Source organism: Marmota flaviventris, chromosome 14, assembly GCF_047511675.1.
Source record: "Marmota flaviventris isolate mMarFla1 chromosome 14, mMarFla1.hap1, whole genome shotgun sequence".
NCBI lineage: Eukaryota > Metazoa > Chordata > Mammalia > Rodentia > Sciuridae > Marmota > Marmota flaviventris.
The window spans coordinates 61791057-61812148 of NC_092511.1; the positions used below are offsets into that span (position 1 = coordinate 61791057).

Sequence of the window (21092 nt, forward strand, 5' to 3'; positions counted from 1 at the left end):
GTCAATTTAGCAAGTCTGCAGTGTTTCTTGAATCAGCAATCCCTCCTTGAATATGAGGTTTATGTGAGTGTATCGGAGGGACTATCTGTTGGGAAACCCCTACTCAAAACCAAAATGATTTTAAAAACAAGAGTCAGCTTGGCCATAGGTCTCTTTAACTTGGGTCCGCTTTCTTCCGGGTTTATTTTCCTTTACCAAGATGGATCTCGCTCCTCATAGGTCAGATTTTACGCAGTGACGTTATAGCCCCACCCACCAACTTCCCACCTCCGGTCCTAAGTCCTTAGGAGTATAATTGCCTGACCGGCCCCTAGTGGGCGTGACGCCGGATGTGACGTTTCCGGAAGCGCCGGGTGTCATCCTGGAGGAAAGGTGGGGAAGGGTCCTGGATGTGGTGGGTAGGCTCTCTGAGCATTGTCGAACTCTGAAAGGAGCGGCCGCCGTGAGTGTGGGCCCTGAAGCCTTCTCCTTCCTCGTGTCCTCTGCCCGGCCCGCGTCGCGCGAGGCCACTGAAGGCTCCGGTCCCCGCGTGCTGGCGCCTGACCAGCAAGGCCCAGCGCTTTCCTGTCGACTACATTTGAAAGACCCGTCAACCTTGGATGATTTTGCCTGGGAATGGCAATTGGGCTTGAGTGCCTTCAAGAAGGGCACCCCAAGCAGTTGTGGATGCATCCCTCTCTACTGTAAACGCCCCCTCTGCTCATTCCTGCTACTTCCTTTCGCTGCCTCCGTAATTTCTCCCTCCGGTTTTTCCCGCCACCTCCCCCCTTATTTGTGGATGCTATATTTCCTCTATGAAGTGTTGCTCAACCCTTGCTGGCCAGTGCCGCTTGGTGGCCTCGGCAGGGGAGGGGTCCTTACCTCACCCACAATTACCTCCTCGTAGAGGTACTGAGATGCAGTGAGCATCCTGTTTCCGTTAGCTCTGATAGACTGGATACTGAGTTTACCGATGAAGCAACTTGGGGAGGTTTTAGATTTGCAAGAGGCTTTGTGGGAGATGCAGTGCTTTGGCATTACTAGCAGTTCCCCAGGGTTTCATGGTCATGAAGGGTTTTAGAGGGGACGTTTAATGAGGGAAATGTGACCTGAATATTAAGGAAACCTCGAAATAGAATTGGCCTGGAGATGACAAACTCTGAGGGAAGGGTTGGCGTAGAAAACAGAAAAACTGCCCAGACAAATGAAGCAGAAATGTGCAGGTTCCTGGGTGCATTACAATCAGGAGGAGTAAGATACAATTATGGAAAAAACAAGAGACAGTTGACACTGGCTGTGAATTACAAGATGAATTGTATAGCTTGGACATTCTAGGGCATGTTGCTTAGGGTATACTACAATTCAATGCATATCAAATACCCAGTTTACTTTTGGAGATTATGGAAAATACTCTCAAGGAAATCTAGAGTCTAACAGCAATAATACCTGGAAAGATTGTAGAATTATTGGAGTTTGGGACACAGGGAAGGAAAACTTCCAGACTGGGAACCATGTTTCTCCACATTACTAAAATACCTTTGTGCCCTTTTGTTATTAAAAGAATGCTTAGTTTTTGAAGATGAATAAATTGTTGTCTTAAGATCCAAATATCAAGCTGACATGATGGCACATGCCTATAATCCCAGTCTCCCCCCACCTTGAAAAAATAGCATTTGATGACTGGGATATGTGGTCATAACAATTAATGGCAGAATAAATAAGAATGGGTTCCACTTATAATTAGAACTAAGGGTGATATTTCTCTAGTTGGGGGGGGGAAGTAAAATTCAGCTGGGCATGTTGCTTGTAATCCCAAGGACTCAGGAGGCTCAGACAGGAGGATCACAAGTTTAAGGCCAGCCTCTACAATTTAGCAAGGTCCAAAGCATCTTAGTGAGACCCTGTCTCAAAACAAAAACTAAAAAGACTGGGGACGTTGCTCAGTGGTAAAGCACCCCTGGGTTCAATCCCCAGTGCAAAAAAAAAAGTAAATACCTTGCCATGAAAATGAGGCACCATGTTTTATACTGAAAGGAATAGTGGTTTAGTGAGCAGAATTATAATTATGAACATTCATCCTCAAACAAGTTTCCCTAAGTTTGTACACAAATATGAAAAAGTATAGCAGAGAAAATGTCAGATACTCCGTAAATTAAAATGACCATACATGAAGTCACTTAACAATCCTCCTGAAAGTTCACTGAATGTGCTCTTTCAGGTACTGGGGTAAATGCAAGTAGGTAGCTGGAAGGAGAAATGATGGAAGAAATACAAGGTACTGTACCTACTTTTATGATGCTCTAGGCAGGACTACCTAATAACAGGGAATGACTGACGTGAAAGGTAGAACTGAACCCCCTTGGCCTGTTCTTGTTATATTCATCATAATGCCTAGTTGTGGCACAAGGATTTTTGAATCTGCCAATCTTCTCATCATGATTTGAGCTTCCTGGAGGGTTTCTGCCTTCTTGTAGGAGAGAGACTTTATTTGATCAAAACCACAGTATATTTTTTTCTTTATATGTTTTCTTAAAGTAGAGGTTTGTGAGGTAAACACACTTTGTGGACTGTTCTGGCATGATGGGGGCCTTGTTTTTGATGCCATCTGTTTTCACTTTTCTGTTTCAGAACATCTTGGTCCTGATGTCTGACCATGGAGATGTGAGCCTCCCACCCGAAGACCGGGTGAGGGCTCTGTCCCAGTTGGGAAGTACTGTGGAGGTGAATGAAGACATTCCACCTCGTCGATACTTCCGCTCTGGAGTTGAGATGATCCGAATGGCATCCATTTACTGTGAGGAAGGCAACATCGAACATGCCTTCATCCTCTATAACAAGTACATCACGTAAGACACCTACAGTTTCCTTTTTCTTTTCTGGTGACTGATGCCTCACTTATTCTGCCCTTGTACTCACTTTTTCTGTTCACAATTGCTAAAATGAGAGAACTTTATAGCATCATCAGTATTAATCATTTTTTGCTACCAGCTCCTACATATTGCTTGTCTTTGCCATTCAAAGACATGAGTATTGAAGGTGTTGTTTTCATGACTCAGTGATTTCATGAGTAAGAAACTTAGTCCTTCAGGCTATGCCTACATGGCCCAGCTGTTAGACAAAAGATTTGGTAGTTAAACTAGATGTGTTATGTGTTGATGAATGTTTTTACTGTTCTTTTTCTCTTAAAGCAGCTGATAATGGGATTATTGTTAGGGTCTAGCAGACCCAAAATTCTTTGCCTCTACTTATTTTGTAGCAAATTGAGTAATATAGGAAGAAGTTGTTCTTCTTAACCTGATCACAATCCTGAAAATCTTCAAATAATTATCAACCACCTACAATTTGCATGGCTCATCATAATAAGACCTTTCCCTTGAGTTGTTTATCATCTTTGGGTAGGCAGTATGGATAGAAGATTTCAGTACTACTGACAGGGAACAACTTCTAAAGCCCCAGTGACAAAGAAGTGACATGTAATTTATAAAGGGGATAATGTTATTGAAGGTCTTATTGATCATTTCGAGTCTTGTTCTTTCATAATAACAGGACCTTTAAAAATAACTACATGAATCTGTACATCTCTCTGTACTTCATAGGTCATTTCACCTACATAATTTCACTTTGGTCTTCATAGTTCAGTGAGCACTGAGTAGAGGACATCATCCTCCCATTCTACATAGGAGGTAATCAGAGTTTAGTGATATATCTGTGTTCCCCAGGTTAGAGTGACAAAACCTATGTTTTGTAATTCCCAATTTAGGATTCACTCTATAACATAAGTTTTTTGTTTTCCATATAGTAATATTTTGTCAGTTGAAGCTACTCTTTTGAGATCATTGTCATGAGCCACTATATTTTTTGGTTATTGTTTTTTGAAAAGATAACATATACCTATGATATAGAACTCAGATGTCAAAAAGAATATATGTATGTATATATATTTATTTAAAAAGTAAATCTCCTTAACCATTTCGTTTTTCCTTCCAATCTTCAGTTCCTCTCCCCAGAGAAAGTCGCTCTAATTAGTTCCTTATATGTCCTCCCAAAGAGATCTATGTGTATCAATTATGTCACATTAATTTTTTGATTACATACTCATCTTAAGCAAGATTTCTGACCTTGGAAGTGAATAATTCTTTGTTATGGGCTGTCCTGTGCTGCTCTCTAGCAGCATCCCTGTTCTCTACCCTTTAGGTGCCAGTAGCAACACCTGCCTCCAAGCTGTGATAGCCAAAAAAGTCTTCTAGACATTACATAATACAAAATTATCCTGGTTGAGAACAAATGCTCTGAAGAAAAGTATGTGGCCAGGGGACTGCCTAGGACTCATAATTTTAGAGTGGAGAAAAGGGATTGCTGTTGTCTAAGACAGAAGTATTGCCCATTTCCTCAGAGTAATGCTATCATACCCTCTCATGTGGTCTTAGTGTTAATAAAGTTTCATAAAGTTATCATTACACTCTGCTTCCCTTTGCTAGTAGGAATTCTTCATTCCTAGACACAGTACTTATTTTCCTGAGAAGTTTGGGTGGTGACTCTCCTCTTTTCATACTTGACTGCTGGAAGAAATACTATTCTTGTCTATTTCCAGTTATCTTGTAGATTGTTTTCTCAAAATGAAACCCAGGGGCACAATTTCTTTAGAGAATCACTAATTGAAAAAGTTCAGTAGAATCACAGAATTACTCTACCATATATGCTCTGAAAGGTCTTCTGGGTCCTACTGCCCTATATAGAGAGTGCTTTCAGAGCAAGGACCTTACTTATTCTGCAAATATATAGAGTATGCCTATAGTCTACTTGGTACTGCACCATATCCTGGACACCATAAGGAGTAAAATGGCTTTATTGATATTCTTTTATAGGTATGGGAGAAGACAGCAAATAGATAAGCACATATATATAGTTACAAAATAAGATCCTGTGAAGGAAACAGAGTGCTGTGACAGAATAACCACGGTATCTAATTAAATATGTTCAGGGTAAGGTCTCTCTGACAAGGTGAGCTTTAAACTGAGACTTGAAGGATGCAATCAAGTTAGTCATTCCAGGAGCATAGGATTCCAGAGCATTTAAAACAGAGGTAATTGTGTTCAGAAAGTCTTAGTAGGAAAGACCTTTGTGTGTTCTGAGGACTGAATGATCATTGTATTTGGAGTGTGGCAAGTGAAGAGGGAGAAAGATTGCAGGTGAGTTGGAGAGACAAGCAGGCTGTATCCTGCAGGACTTTATAGGCCATAGTAAGGAGTTTGCTTTTTATCCTGAGAACAACAGAAAGCCATTGAAAATTTAAGTGAGATTGTGTCCTAAACTTGTATTTTTAAAATATGAGTTTTAGCTATTGTGTGGTAAATGGTGGAGGGGTACTCAGAGAAGGCAGGAAAACCAGCTAGGATACTCTTTCAGCAATTGAGGAAAAAGCTAGTGGTTTGGAGTATTGTGGCATGGAAGCATGGGAAGAGGCAGATGGATTTGGTAAACGGAGGTAGATTCCAGGGGATTTACTTATACTCAAAAAAACAAAAAAAGATGATTACAAGGTTGACCTTAGGTTTATGCCTTGAGCAGCTTGGTAGTCTGTTTCCTGAGTGTATCAAAAAGAGTTGAGGTGCTGTGTCACTTGTAAAACTAGCTACTCAGGAGGCTGAAACAGGAGGACTCTAAGTTTGAGGCCAGCCTTAACAATTTACTGAGACCCTGTCTTCAAAATATATAAATAAATAGTATTTATAAATAAAATGGAGATGTAGTTCAGGGGTAGTACCCTTGGATCAATCTCTCTGTACCAAGAAGAAAAGAAAAGAAAAGGCAGGGGAAGGGATTAGGTTGGGATGAGATCTAAGAGTTCAGGTATGGGTTTTTTTGACATGTTAAATTTGGGATGCCTATGAGATGTTCATGTAGAAATGTCAATAGGAGGTTGAATGTACAGTCTGAGAGATCTGGGCTGGAAATATAAATAAGGGTGACCTCAATATGCAGATGCTTCTGAAGTCATTAGAATGGGTGAGACCTTCTAGTGTAGAGGTTCTTAACCCAGGGTCCAGGAACCTCTCAGGGATTCATGGATAGAATTCAGGGGATTCATGAAGTTGGATGAGGAAAATGGTTCTTGATTTTTCAGCCATTGACTGAAATTGAGCATTTCTTTCCATTTTGAATGTAGTCATATTGAAAATATTTATAACCTTGTCACCAATAGAAATCAAGATATTTTCATGTCACTTTACAGTTATTCTGATATAGAATAGCATCTAAATTTACCTCAATTTCAGAATCATGGTACAGAATTATTAAACCCATGACTTGATCCTGTTATGTAATATAATAACTACATTAATAAAGCAGCACATATCACTTTTCTTTTGTGTTTTGACAATTGTATTCTTTTGTACTTTTTTGCACTTTATACCTTACAAATATCATTCTGTGAAGGGGTCCATAGGTTTTATTAGATGCCAGAAGGATCCATGACACATAGAAGGATCAAAAATTTTTGATAAGAAGAGAAGGATCCTAGGACAGAAGCATGAGGTTGGTTGTTGGTGGGAGAGCCAACAGAGGAGATTTTGAAGAAAAGTTTGAGAGGCAGAAAGAAATCCAGGAAGGAGTGGGATCCTATCATGGGATCCTAAAGAGTTCATTATTTGAAGGAGAATATTAGGTGAATGAGTACAGAAGTATGGCCTTTCTGGTAACAGGATTAAGGAGACACTAGAGTAGAGTGAGGGGAAAGGTGAATGGAGGATAAGAAAGTGGAGGTAGTGAGTATACACTAGAAGTTAGCAAACTTTTTCTTAAAAGGGTCAGATAGTAGGGCTGGGGTTGTAGCTCAGTTAGTAGAGCACTTTCCTTGCACGTCTGAGGAACTGAGTTCAATCCTCAGTGCCACATAAAGATAAAGAAATAAAATAAAGGTATTGTGTCCACATCTATAACTAAAAATATTTTTTTAAAGGGTCAGATCGTAAAAATTTGGAACTTGGTGGAGCCATTTAATCTCTGTCACAACCTCTGCTTTGTAATATGAAAGCAGCCATAGGTAATAACTTAAACAAATAAATGTAGCTGCTTCCATTGATATTTTATTTACAAAAACAGATGGTTAACTGGATTTGGCCCACTAACTGTACTTTGCCAAGCCCTGGTGCAGACAACTCTTTGGGGAAGTTTGGATAGGAAGGAAAACAGAAAAAGGGGAAGTCTCTGAAGGGAGACAAGGAATATGTGAATATGTATGTGTGTGTTTTAAGATGGGAGATTCTAGAGTATTTTTTTTTCCATCAGTAAAGGATGCAGTGGTGAAGGAGAGGGTGATTGATGGTCCAGAAGAGAATTTAATGTAGCAGTGAATTCCTCAAAAGGCAAGTTTAAGAGTGGTTTTGAATGTGACCTGGTGTTACTTTGGTAACACAAATTATCAGTGTTAACAGTGAGACTTATGTAGGGAGTCTGACCCTACATAAGGGGTTCCACTTATAAGACTATTTAATATAATGAACTAGGTCTGGAGGAGAGGTGGCAGGGTGGAATTTGGTAATTCATTGACTTGATTTGTTGGATTTGGGGTTTAATGTGGGACTTCATTGGGTTGATTTGGTGGAAGCAATAAGTGTAGTAACCTCCATTTTCTTGCAGCTGCTTTCAAGACCCTGATTCTGATTCTGTGAAATGACAAGTGCAGAGTTGCAAAGATGTTCTAGCTCGGTGATTCTATTTTTCTTTCTTGATTTACTTAGTATATTCCAGCAACAGCGTCTCACTTTTCTAGTTACTACAACTGAGAAGAGATGAGAGAGTAGGGAAGGAATCTACCTTACCATTCCTCTGCCTCCCCCACTATTGAGAATCATTGTTGTAGACCTTTTGTGGATACTTTCAGGATTTAAAAGGCATTTCTGCCATTTTTCCTGGAGCAGTTCAGGCATCTTAATGATCTCAGACATATTTTCCTGCTCCGTAGTTTCTCTGCGTAGGAATGCTTTGCCTTTTGCAGACCCCAGCATAGAAGAAAGATCTTCAGCATATTAAATCAGTACATATTTTCATGATGAGCACAGACAATAAACCAGGCTGTGGATTCTTTCACAGCTTTTTATGGTCATCGACTAGGCTATACAGATAGGACTGAGAGTATTCACGCAGTTCTTGTCTGCTCTGCTCCTTTAATGCAAATCCTCTTTCAGAATATGAACTGTGTTGAAAACGTTTACTGGGATTGGGGTTTATAGACTGAAGAAGGGTTCATCTATGCTACTGCTTACTTCACTGAATAACTTTTAAGAATGGAAGAAATGAAAATTTAAAGAAGAAAAAAGGAAAAAACAAGATGAGGGTTCTTAATACATTTATGTTATAGAACTTCTGTTTGATTTTTTTAAAAAAATTTTTGTTTTTAGTTGTAGATAGACACAATACCTTTATTTATTTTTATGTGGGGCTGAGGATCAAACTCAGTGCCTCTCACATGCTAGGTCAGTGCTCTACCACTGAACCACAACCCCAACTGACTTTTTAAATTAGTTGTTTTCATACAAAATTAACATTTGTTCATGATAAAAATTGTTTTCAAATGCTACAAGTGAGATACTAAAATGAAAAGAGAAGTCCCATTCACCAGAGGTGACCACTGTGATGTCTCTTACACACGACAATGTTTATCCATGTTCAAGCACAAAGAGGCTCTCGTGTATATCCTTTTACCTTGGGGCATGAATAGGATCACATTCTGTGTTCTTATCTACAATTTGCTTTTTTAACAGTAGCATTTTTCCTTATGAGGACATACTAAACCATCTAGTTCAGAACTAGTTCTTCTTCCATGAGTCTCATTCCAGATCTCTTCATGGCTTATCCTCTTCCAGTCCTTACTCAAATGCCACCTTCTTATTGAGGCCTTCCTTACCTGCTCTATCTAAAATTTCACCTCTCGAGCTGGGGGCTGGGACTCAGCAGTAGAGCGCTCACCTCTCACGTGTGAGACCCTGGGTTCAATCCTCAGCACCACATAAAAATAAATAAATAAACAAAATAAAAATATAATAAATAAATAAACAAACAAACAAATAAATAAATAAAATTTCACCTCTCCCTTATTACTCTCTGTTCCTCTTTCCTTTTTTTTAGTACTGGGGGATCCAACCAGAGCTCTACACTGCATGCTAGTCAAGCACTCTATCACTAAGCTACATACCCAGCCCTTCCTCTTTCCTATTAATAATGACCTTTCTAATGCTGATTCTCTAAACTACTTTGTTTATTATATTGACCGTTCCCCTACCGTAATGTACATACTATTCTGGAAAAAAAATTTTTTTTGGTACTGGATATTTAACCCAGGCGCACTTTACCACTGAGCTACATCCTCAGTCCTTTTTGCTTTTTTATTTTGAGACTGGGTCTCACTAAATTGCTTAGGGCCTCACTAAGTTGCTGAGACTGGCCTCAAACTTGCAATCCTCCTGCCTCAGCCTCCCTAGTTGCTGGAATTATAGGCATATGCCACTGTGCCTGGTGGAAAGAAATTTCTTTCTGGGTCATTCACTGCTTTTAGAATAATGTTTGACCCTATAGTTGATGCTCTGTAAATATTTTTTAATGGATGAGTAAATTATTACATTGTTTTCATATTTGGGTATACTTTAGTTTTTAAACTGCCCCTATTGATGGACATTTTCTTTCAATTTTGTTTTCCCTACTTTTCTGAACAATTCAATTGAATAGTTTTATATGTATATCTTTGTACTACTGTATCATGATCTCTAGAATAAGTTCCTGGGGGTGGAATTGTTTACTCACATTTTAAATTTTGAATAATTGTCTCCCATCTTTTTCCTCCCCTAAGGAAAAAAAAATATATCAATTTACAATCCTGCTAACAAGGTATTAGAACACCCATTTCCCTACACACCTACCTATACCAGGTATAACCAACTGTTAAGGCTTTGCCAATCTGAAGAATAAAAATGATATCTTAATTTAATTTCTTTCATTATGAGTGAAGCTGGGCACCATTTCACATATTTATTCACCTTCTATATTTACTTTTACATTTGTCTCTTATTTTTCCATGATTCTTTTAGTTTGTTCTGCCTGTGTTTTTTGCTAGTGTATCATTGTTTGCTTTAGTACATTTCCTCTCTCTAGGCTGCAACCAGACATAACCCCAGAGAACAGTATACATCTGGGCCACCACTTTATGCCTGGAAAGTTTCTAACTCTGGTGTGCACATCTTCATGCTCATTCTTGTTCATATTTTTGTTTTTTTCCCTAAAAAATAATCATATAAGCACATATCCAGTGAGTTTTTATGCTTCATGCTAGGCACTATGCTTGGCAGCACTTTTATTTTCTCTTTGTTGTGGTTGTTGATTGTTATGTGTTGTATATATAGGTTTTGTTTTGTACTGGGAATTGTACCCAGGGCCTTTCACATGCTAGGCAAATGCTCTACTCCGTGACCTACACCCCCAACCCCTTATTTTTATTATCTCTTTATGTCATAGCAACCCTATTAGGGATTTCTAGTTTATCTTCATGTCTATAATTTATATGTATAAAGAAACTGAGAGATGATGAGAGTAAGTGACTTACCTAAGTTCATACATCTAGTACATGATGAGGCAAGGATCTGAACCCAGGCAGAGTGGCTCCAGAGCCTGTCCACCTGTCTGTTAAGCTCTGTTACGTCAAGTAATTGTAATGGGATATGTTGTCCATTCTATAGGCATTTTTGCCCATATGTCCCCATCCAGAAAGTTGACTACAGTGACTGAAACAAGGGAAAGATATTCACATGCAAGCCTGGAAGTTTTATCTTACAAAACTTGCTTCCATTTACATGGTTAAAGTCAAACTGATATAAAAAGGGATATGTGAAAAGTTTCATACCCACTCTGATCTCATCTACTCTGTTTCCCCTGCCTTCCAAACATATTTTCTGTTTCTTTACAAACTTACAAAATAAATACCTACATACATAAAATATCTACCACTCTTACACATAAAGTAGCATACTATGTATACTTCTAAATGTTTTCACTCAATTAATCCAGAGGTTATAAAACACTTTCATTCATCTTTATTGAGTATCCCTTTACCCAAGGCACTGGGCTGGTTTTAGAAGATTTTTACAAAAAAAAATATGAAAGACAGAAATCTCTGGCCTCAAGAAGTTTACATCTAGTTCTGTAATGGTAGCACAAAGTATGTTATTTCTATGACATGGTGCTTTCATGGTTATTCATGGCCTCAATCTCAAGCAGATTCCCAAGCAGATTCAGCTGTCTGAAGGTAGTAAATATGTACCTTGGTCTTTGGGGTCAAGGTGGGAGATCTACTGAATTATAAATCTCTAGAATATAAGAACTAGTGTTATTTACCAAATCTTTAGCATCTTGCAGTTTGAACAAATGAATCTTCCAGAAACCTGCCGTGTGTGTGTGTGTGTGTGTGTGTGTGTGTGTGTGTGTGTGTATAAGATTTTTAGAGCCATTATGATTTTAGAATTCATCCTTGTGTGAGGAGTCTGGTCAAGTTGTATTAAAATGAAATTTTCATGTGTCTGATATAGAACTGAAGAGAACTGAAGGAGGAAGACTTATCTACAAAGGGTTTGTTTAGATGTGGTCTTCTTACTGAGGCTTCTTCCTCCATGTACTCCTATTCCATGGGCAGAAGGTTGAAAAAGTTTATCTCAACTGCAGTATAGTATTTAGAGCCATGGACAAGCCACCCTTGAATTATTTGTTTGGGATCTCAGTTTATACATATCACATCCTTATTCTATTATGACATGTTTGTTCCAGATACTCCAAGAGCCTTATGGAGGCAATATGGAATAGTTCAAATTCTGAGTCTGCCACTTTCTTGCTGTGACAAGTTGCTGGACTTCTAATTGTTTTCACTGTCCCAAAATAGATACCATGAATCTCTGTGAATTGATTCAATTTATGTTCCCCACTGAGCTTTCTAGCCAACAAAATAACTAAAAGAGAACATGTAGAACTGATGTTTATCTAACCACTTAATCAAAGATCACAATGCATGCTATATGTATAGTATATGCATAACACATATATTATCTAAGCATTTTCATGCTTAGTATGATGTAAAAGAACATTCTTTGAAGGAATATGAATTCCAAAGAAAAAATGTCAGAGTTAAATGTCACAACTCACTCCAGTCAGAATGGCAGCTATTATGAATGAAGACAAACAACAATAAGTATTGGCAAGGATGTGGGGGAAAAGGTACACTCATACATTGCTGGTGGGACTGCAAATTGGTGCAGCCAATATGAAAAGCAGTATGAAGATTCCTTGGAAAACTGGGAATGGAACCACCATTTGACCCAGCTATCCCTCTCTTCTGTCTATACTCAAAGGACTTAAAACAGCATACTACAGGGACACAGCCACATCAATGTTTATAGCAGCACAATTCACAATAACTTAACTGTGGAACCAACCTAGATGCCCTTCAGTAAATGAATGGATAAAAAAAAAATGTGGCATATATACACAATGGAATATTACTCAGCAATAAAAGAGAATAAAATCATGGCATTTGCAGGTAAATGGATGGCATTGGAGAAGATAATGCTAAGTGAAGTTAGCCAATCCCAAAAACTCAAATGCTGAATGTTTTCTCTGATATAAGGAGGCTGATTCATAGTGGGATAGAGAAGGGGAGCATGGGAGGAATAGACGAACTCCAGATAGGGCAGAGGTGTTGGAGGGGAAGGGAGGGGGCAGTGGGTTAAAAAGGATGGTGGAATGTGATGGACATCATTATCCAAAGTACATATATGAAGACCCAAATTGGTGTGAATATACTTTATATATAACCAGAGATATGAAAAATTGTGCTGCATATGTGTAATAAGAATTGTAATGCATTCCGCTGTCATTTATTTTTAAAAATCAATTTAAAAAGATGACCAAAAAAGAATAGTAATGAACATGGTTTTCTCTTAACTTTCTGCTCATGACTGCCAAACTTTTGTCCTCTGAAGAATGTTTTGTGACAAAGGTCCTTTGCTTTGAAAGTCTTGACATGTCACAACATGAAAAGGATCTGTTTCTTTGGAGGTACTTTTTTGGGTACAGGATAGGCTTTGTTTGGTTTGATTTGAAAACCAAAAATTTTGGTTTTTGTTTCGGTTTTTTTGCCATCCTTTGTGTTATAGGAGTCTGATTTAGTTATCTTTTTCATCACTGTGACCAAAAGACTTAACAAGAATTTAGAGGAGAAAAGTTTATTTTGGCTCACAGTTTCAGAGGGTCAGTCCATGGTCAGCCAATTCCATAGCTTTGCACCCAAGTTGAGGCAGAACATCATGGCAGAAGGGTGTGATAGAGGAAGCAATTCAGGACATGGCATCAAGAAAGTAGAGATCTCCACTCACCAGGACAAAATATAAACCCCAAGACATGCTTCAAGTAACCTATTTCCTCCAGCACACCCTACCTCCTGTAGTTATCATCCACTTACTTCATATAAGTGAATTAATTCACTGATTAGGTTACAACACTCATAATCATTTCACCACTGAACCTTCTTATATTGACTCACACATGAGCTTTTGGGGGACACCTAATACCTAAATTGTAACAGAATCTGATGCTTGCTGCCCATGCCTGGTTTGAAAGAAGAGGGAAAGGCTTTTTGTGCTTTCCAAGCATGGAGATGGGTAGGGCACTTACCTTGTCTGGGTACGTATGCCTGTTCTCTATGCCCTGTGCCTTTGGAAACTTCTCATTCAGTGTCTGCAAGTTAGAGGAGATGCATTACTTTGGGGACTTATGGATATTTGGAAATTATTCTTGAATCATGATAATTCTGATCTGTTTCCTTAGGCTCTTTATTGAGAAACTACCTAAGCATCGAGATTATAAATCGGCTGTCATTCCTGAAAAGAAAGATACAGTAAAGGTGAGTCTTCATTTTCATAGTTGCCCATCAAAAAACTTCAAAGCAGCACAGACTAACTTTAAGACAAAAGTAGTAGTCTCTGCATCTTAGCATCAAACCCGGCTGATAGGTGCTAAGGCCATCTCATCACAACAGTTATGAGGTAGAAGGTATGATATATTAGCAGGTATTTAAATCACTTTTTTGAACATTGTTGCCACATAAGTTTGACCTAAATCTTTTTCTCTACTTATTGGCTGGCATTAGAATTGTTCTAATTCTTAGTTTCTGTTTTATATCTCAGAAATTAAAGGAGATTGCATTTCCCAAAGCAGAAGAGCTGAAGGCAGAGCTGTTAAAACGATATACCAAAGAATATGCACAGTATAATGAAGAAAAGGTCAGTATATAAATGTATAGAAAAAGAAAAGAAAATTATTTTGGTTCCTTAGGCTATACCCTGATATTATGATTTTAATGTGATAGTTCATTTTGGGGGTGCAAAGGTCAGTAACAAAAAAGAAATGATTAGACAGAGTATTCTAGCATAGATTTAGTTTATTTTTCCAAGAGGATAACTTGAGGGATATTAAAATCTATTGCCTGTCTGCTATATCTCGGGCACAAATATCAAAAACAATGAAAACTCTTACCAAAACAGGTTTTAAAGATAGAATTTGGAGGTTTGATTCACCTTTGGTTAAACATAAAGCTGTTTGTAATCATTGATTATTCAAGCTGCCTTCAAATGATTCCTGTTAAGAATTAATCCCAGCTACTCAGGAGGTGAGGCAGGAAGATTTCAAGTTGGAGGCCAACCTTGGCAACCTAGCAGACCCTGTCTCAAAATAAAAAGGGATGGGGATGTAGCTCAGTGGTGGAGTACCCCTGGGTTCCAACCCCAGCACAAAAAAGAAAAAAAAAGTTCAACCTCTGGGGAAATGCCAGGGATCTACAGTGATGTCATTTCAGATGTGAATACATACTGCAAGCATTTCCATGTTATTGTGTAGTTGTCTGCCAGGCTCTGTTCTGGACTCTAGTGTTAAAAATTAGCAGAGGTTTGAACAACTATGAGGTATGTATTTCTAAGGCACTGAGTAACTTAAAACTTTAATGAAGGAGGTTATTACTTATTATTTCTTTTTTCTTTTTTATTTGGTACTGGACATTGTACTCAGGGACACTCGACCACTGAGCCACATCCCCAGCCCTCTTTTGTATTTTATTTAGAGACAGGGTCTCACTGAGTTCCTTAGCACCTCGCCATTATTGAGGCTGGCTTTGAACTCGCAACCCTCCTGTCTCAGCTTCCTGAGCTGCTGGGATTACAGGCATGCGCCACTGAACCTGGCTTACTTATTATTTCTTATTAGTTTTAATTGTTACTCTATGTGGAACTGATCACCAGAAAAACTTCATTTGGGTCGAAATTCAGTGGAGACCCCTGATATAGCAGGTATAAGTTTGGATTTGATTCTATTTTATAGCCTTACTTAGGATATTTACATGGCACAGTTAAAGAACAGAACTGTACATGATATAAGTTATTGGGTACAGATAATTAGGAACATCAAAATTTCAGTACAGAAGAAAATAGGTAGAGTCATTAAGGGAGGATGAATGTGGAGGTTTGTTTCACATTTGGTTACACCTAAAACTGAAAGGATTGGGACTTTAACTGTATTTGAAAACAGGTATATGGTGTTTGGGTAGAAAGGGGTGGGGACTGTATTCCGTTAATATAGAGGTACCAAGGGAAGCATAGATCTTGTATTGGAAAATCAGATCAGCACAGAAGTACATTTTGGAAATCTCCCTTTCCCTGAGAAGAGTTTCTTCTAAGGTGTGAAGTGTTAGCCTAAGTCTTTTCCTCCCTTTGTAGAAGAAGAAAGCGGAGGAATTTGCCCGGAATATGGCTATCCAGCAAGAATTGGAAAAGGAAAGACAGAGGATAGCACAGCAGAAGCAGCAACAGCTGGAACAGGAACAGTTCCATGCCTTTGAGGAAATGATCCGGAACCAGGAGCTAGAAAAAGAGCGACTGAAAATTGTACAGGAATTTGGAAAGGTGGACCCTGGCCTAGGTGGCCCACTGGTGCCTGACTTGGAGAAGCCCTCCTTAGATGGGTTCCCTACCTTGCCTGTGTCATCCACACAGCCTTCAGACTGTAACACAACCGCAAGGCCAGCTAAGCCACCAGTGGTGGACAGGTCCTTGAAACCTGGAGCACTGAGCAACTCTGAAAGTAGTGAGTCTATTTACTGTTGTCTTCTTCCATTTTTTGCTACCCCAGTGTCATTCTGGGGGATTCATCCTAGGAGTGCCTCTGTGATCCCACTTATCAAGCTCTAATAACAGAACTTCCTTTAATAAGGACTGCCGTACTGTGTTCTGTCACACTGGCTGTCTTGTAAAAGAAGCATTTGTTGAAACCATACAGTTTACCTGAAGCCAGGTCAATTTTTTGAAAAACTGGTGCTATCCTTGAAAGTCAAACCCTCAGCTTTTAAGGGATTTAAAATGGTCAGTGAGTTAGAAACTACCATTAGCTTTTTGTAAAAAATAATCTTAAAATATAAGTACCATGTGCAATTCAGTGACTAACTTTAAAAAATAAGAAAAAAAACAGGCTACTGAATTGTGCTTGCCCTGAAAGCATTTCTGATTCTTAAAGAGTTTAGTCAAGATAAATATTGTGTATAGTGGTCAGTCTTTCCTCCTGTCACCTTAATGGCAATCAAGAAAATAATAATGGGGTAAATTGATGAGTATGTCTTGATCATTAGAGGAATCTGTGGAAGGCCAGAATCGACTTTCAAGTAGTCATTTAAAGAAGTCAGCTTTGCTAAAAACCCATTTACAGGTACAATGTAAGAAGGGAAGGAGGGCTGGGCTCTGAGCCCTGACCTTTTGATATCCACCCCCATTTTTCTGGCAGGCTTATCTCCCACTACTGTTCTTTCCTACGTATTCTAAGTTTGGGGAAATTGAACTGTCATGTTCCCAGGACATTCCCTGCACTGCCTTCCTAAAGAGGTTTGTTAACATTTGTCTTCTACCTACTCTCTGTTTCTGCCTTCCTGCTTTTCTTGAAGTCTTTCCAGTTCCTCTCCCTTCAATCAGATTGATTCTGTTCTCTGTAAAACTCCCAGGGCTCTTTTTATCTCTAATACAATTTAGATCATTTACCTGATCATGTAGTCATTTGTCAATAACTAGATTTTCACTTCCTGAAAGTTAGGACCTGAGTCTTGCTTGAGTCTAATTCACATTTGTGTTCCCTGTGTAGGCTGAGCACAGTGTCTACTTGGTATGCATTTAGTAAGTGAATTTATTGAATTGAAGGGAAGGGACTGTGCCAGATCTTAATTATCATCCTTAGATGTCATCATCAGACTACCAAATGATGGTATCCCCTGGTCTGTTGTTGTCACCTCTCTGGCAGTTCAGGCCTTGCTGTTCAATGTGCAGAAACAGAATATACTTTTTAACTTTTTTCCTTAATATGAAAATATGGCTATGAAAGTTGCTTCCTAACCTTAACTTGCTGACTTTTTCATGGGGTTTCTCCATGGTGCTCAGGAACTGGGTCCATTCTTGACATCCTGAAGCAGTTTTATGAGCTACTTTGTTCATGTCTTTTTAGAGGGATCAGACTTAAGTTTTTTGTTATTTCATCAGGGTGGGGTTTGGCATTTAAACTTTCTTCTAAAAGACTAAATTCAGAAGTAAATAACTACCTAAGTCAGATTATATTATCAAGACAATATATACATCATTGTATGCTTCTTTGAAAATCATACTTTGATATTCTTATGAGTTCAAAGAGAGATAAAAAATAAAATGTTCAGTTGAATGGGGGGGGTATTTTTTAATCTTTTTCTTAGATTCTGACAGAAAATTCCTAAATATCTTAGAAATGTTTTTGAACATAGTAGTTTACCCTCATCTTACCTTGAATAATTAAAGCCTACTGTTTTCCTAAAGTATCAAGGGCATCAACTCAAATGTCCAAAGTTTTCTCTAAATCAGATATGGCATTTTCCAGCTGTGAGCCTGTGAAGTGAATAAGTTACATGCTTCCAAAATATAAGAGTGGAACAGGTATAGGACAGTCAAGGGAGAAACAAATGAAGAATGGAGTGATTGGAGCAGGCTTGGTAGTGCATGCCTATAATCCCATTATGTGGGAGGCTGAGGTGAGAGGATTCCCACGTTCAAGGCCAGCTTGGGCACATACAAACAAAGGAAAAACAACATTAAGTTGAAAAGTTGTAGAACAATCTCATTTGATTTCCTGTCCTGCATCCTGGACACACTAGGACAAGGATTGGACCCCTCAAGACCTCAGACAGCTCATTGCTATATTTTTGCTGGATTCATTTCACCCAGCAGCTCTCATAGGAGTTAAGGTCTTTTGTCCTCATCTTGTACAGACTGGAGTTATGGGCTGATGGCTCTGTGGTTCTAGGTGCTTGAGGAGCTGCTCCACTCCTACAAATCTAATAGGCATTGCCCTACAGAGGACTCTTTTTGATGACCCTGCTCCTGTGTAATGTCTCTGTCGAGACCCTCAGGCTATCTGAAACATATTTTGAAATCTAGACAGAGATCACATGGTCTCACAGTTCTTAGGGGACCTGGCTCATATGACTATGGAGGTTGAGAAGTCCCACAAAAGCCTTTTTGTAAGATGGAGACCCTGGAATGCTGGTCATGTGGCTTAGTCAACATCCAAAAGCCTCAGAATCAGGAAACCTAATGGCATATTTCTCAGTCTGGGAATTATGAGAATCTAAGAGCCACTGGTACAAGTCTTGGAGTTCAAAGCCTAGAAAGCCAGTTTTTATTTCCCAGGGGCAGGAAAAGAAGAGTGCCTTACTTCTGCCTTTTTTGTGTTTCTATCTGGGCCCCAAGCTGATTGCACGATGCTCACCCATATTGAAGGCAGATCTTCCCCAGTCTGTAGAACCACACATCAGTTTCCTTCAGAAACCCCATGAAAGTCACACCCATAAATAATTCTTTACCCTATAGGTATTCCTTAATGCAGTCAAGCTGACACCTATAATTAACCATCGCATCTCCTAATGAGCTGTGGCCACAGGGTAGAGATGAGACTTTACAACACTTTTTTATGCCATTAGAGTGAGATGCCCACTCAGTGTCTAAAGTTGCAGGGATTCCAGTGACTTAGCATTGCTCTCCCAATGCTAGCAGCTGTGAGGTTTGCTTGGAATGATTCAGCTTCATGGTCTCAGACATGTTCCCTTCTCAATTACAGTTCCTACAATCGATGGATTGCGCCATGTGGTGGTGCCTGGGAGGCTGTGTCCACAGTTTCTCCAGTTAGCCAGTGCCAACACTGCTCGGGGAGTAGAAACATGTGGAATTCTCTGTGGAAAACTGGTAAAAAAAAAAAAAAAACTCTTTGAACTGAGACTGTTTATTTTTCTTTGACCTCCCATGACTCTCAGAGAAGATATTCAGGGCCAGTGTCTCTTTACATCAAATATTCCAAGAAAGGAACCATGAACTATATACTATAGTCACTTTGGATCTGTTGACTCTGTATTTGGTTGCTTTTCAGAGTCCTTTGAATTGAACTGATTAGTATTATAGTTAGAAATAGCTAACTAAAGTTAGTAGGAAAATCTAGCCACTACCTATATCACTATGTTCTAAGCACCTACTTTTTGATAGGCCCTAGGAATATAAACTATATGTAAGGCACAGAGTACATGTCCACAGAAAGTGTCCAATCACTCTGGAGAGATGGGAGATATACAATAAAAGATAAATAGCATTCTGATACTATGTACCATACAATCACTAGGAATTTTGAGGAGGAAAGATCAATGAACAGAGGTGCTTAAAGAACCCATTACTAACTGCTGAATGAATCCATGAAGGAAGTGGAACAAACTTAATCTGAGTCTTAATGAGAAGGACTTAACAGTGGAGAGAAATTGCTTTAGACATAAGCAAAGGAAGAGAATGGTACTCCACCTGGAGCTTTTCAAGAACCACGAGTGCACTTCAACAGGGCTGTGGCAGTTACCCATGCTATGCATCAGAGGGGGACCTGGGGTTGGTCTCAGCATCTCTGGCTTCACAGAGCCCCCCAGAAATGCACATTAGCAGCCAAGGTTGTGAACCACTGAGGTGAGGGATTCAGGGAACATGAAGGAGACTCATGCTGTGGTGGGAAGTACCTTTGCTTGTGTAGAAGTTTGACTCTCCAATGTGTGGGGTTGCAGGAGTGCCCAAGAATTGTGACAAGCTATTTTTTCCTTTGGCAGATGAGGAATGAATTTACCATTACCCACGTTCTCATCCCCAAGCAAAGTGCTGGGTCTGATTATTGCAACACGGAGAATGAAGAAGAACTTTTCCTCATACAGGATCAGCAGGGTCTCATCACACTGGGCTGGATTCATGTAAGCAAATCTGAGCTCACTGAGGATTCCCCTCTTCTCTTTGTTATAGACACTGCTTGTTTCTTTCTTTGAATGGATTGTATCTAGGTTATTTATTCTTTTTCTCTCCTTTGGATACAGTTCTTAGTATACTTGACTGATTGTAGTCTACCATTGATTTTTGAGTACTACTTAGTGATTTTTTAACTTTTTATTTATAGCCTGTAGTCTTTATTATGCACCATGTACCTTCATGTAAACCATAAGTGCCTCCAATATAGTTTTTCAAGTGTTTGCATATCTTGGGTATACTTCTTGTAACTTTCAGGTAAAATATAATTTCTTGCATAAAGATTATTTCTTAATTTTTCTTTCTATTGTTTTCAATCCCTCACTTTCACATACCAAGCTGCTTTTCATATTGTGTGACATGCATGAATTATAGACAATTAAATTGGCATATTTCTGGATTTGAGAAGATTGAACATACTTGTAATTCAGAACTAGAGAAATAGTGACCTACAAAGCAGTCCCATGTGCCTTTGATCTTCCTTTAATCCAATTACAGAAGTAAATACTGACTTACCTGTTTATGTGTAGTCTTCCCCCTCATTGTAATAGATGAGGGATAGAAAACATGTCCCCTGTCTGCCCAGGAATACACATTTATGTAAGATATGATTTTAGTCCCATACAAGAGATGATAGAAATAGACAATGAACAACTCTTCACATGAGGTAGAGTGTGCTAAGGGCCTCGAGAGGTACTAACAGGG

The 21092-nt window shown here is 39.0% G+C and overlaps 1 protein-coding gene across 2 annotated transcripts in view; it reads left to right on the top strand.

Annotated features, from left to right (window-relative positions):
* The first annotated feature begins 312 nt into the window (after nt 1-312).
* The window catches only part of Stambp (STAM binding protein), a 30834-nt gene continuing 10054 nt past the window's right edge, over nt 313-21092 (top strand). The window contains exons 1-7 of one of the 2 annotated variants that reach the window (XM_027943817.2): nt 313-372; nt 2608-2825; nt 13840-13915; nt 14199-14294; nt 15780-16146; nt 19183-19307; nt 20201-20338. In XM_027943817.2, coding sequence (XP_027799618.1) covers nt 2623-2825; nt 13840-13915; nt 14199-14294; nt 15780-16146; nt 19183-19307; nt 20201-20338 — 1005 coding nt within the window. In that variant the 5' untranslated portion in view covers nt 313-372; nt 2608-2622. The other variant, XM_027943818.2, reaches the window with a different exon arrangement.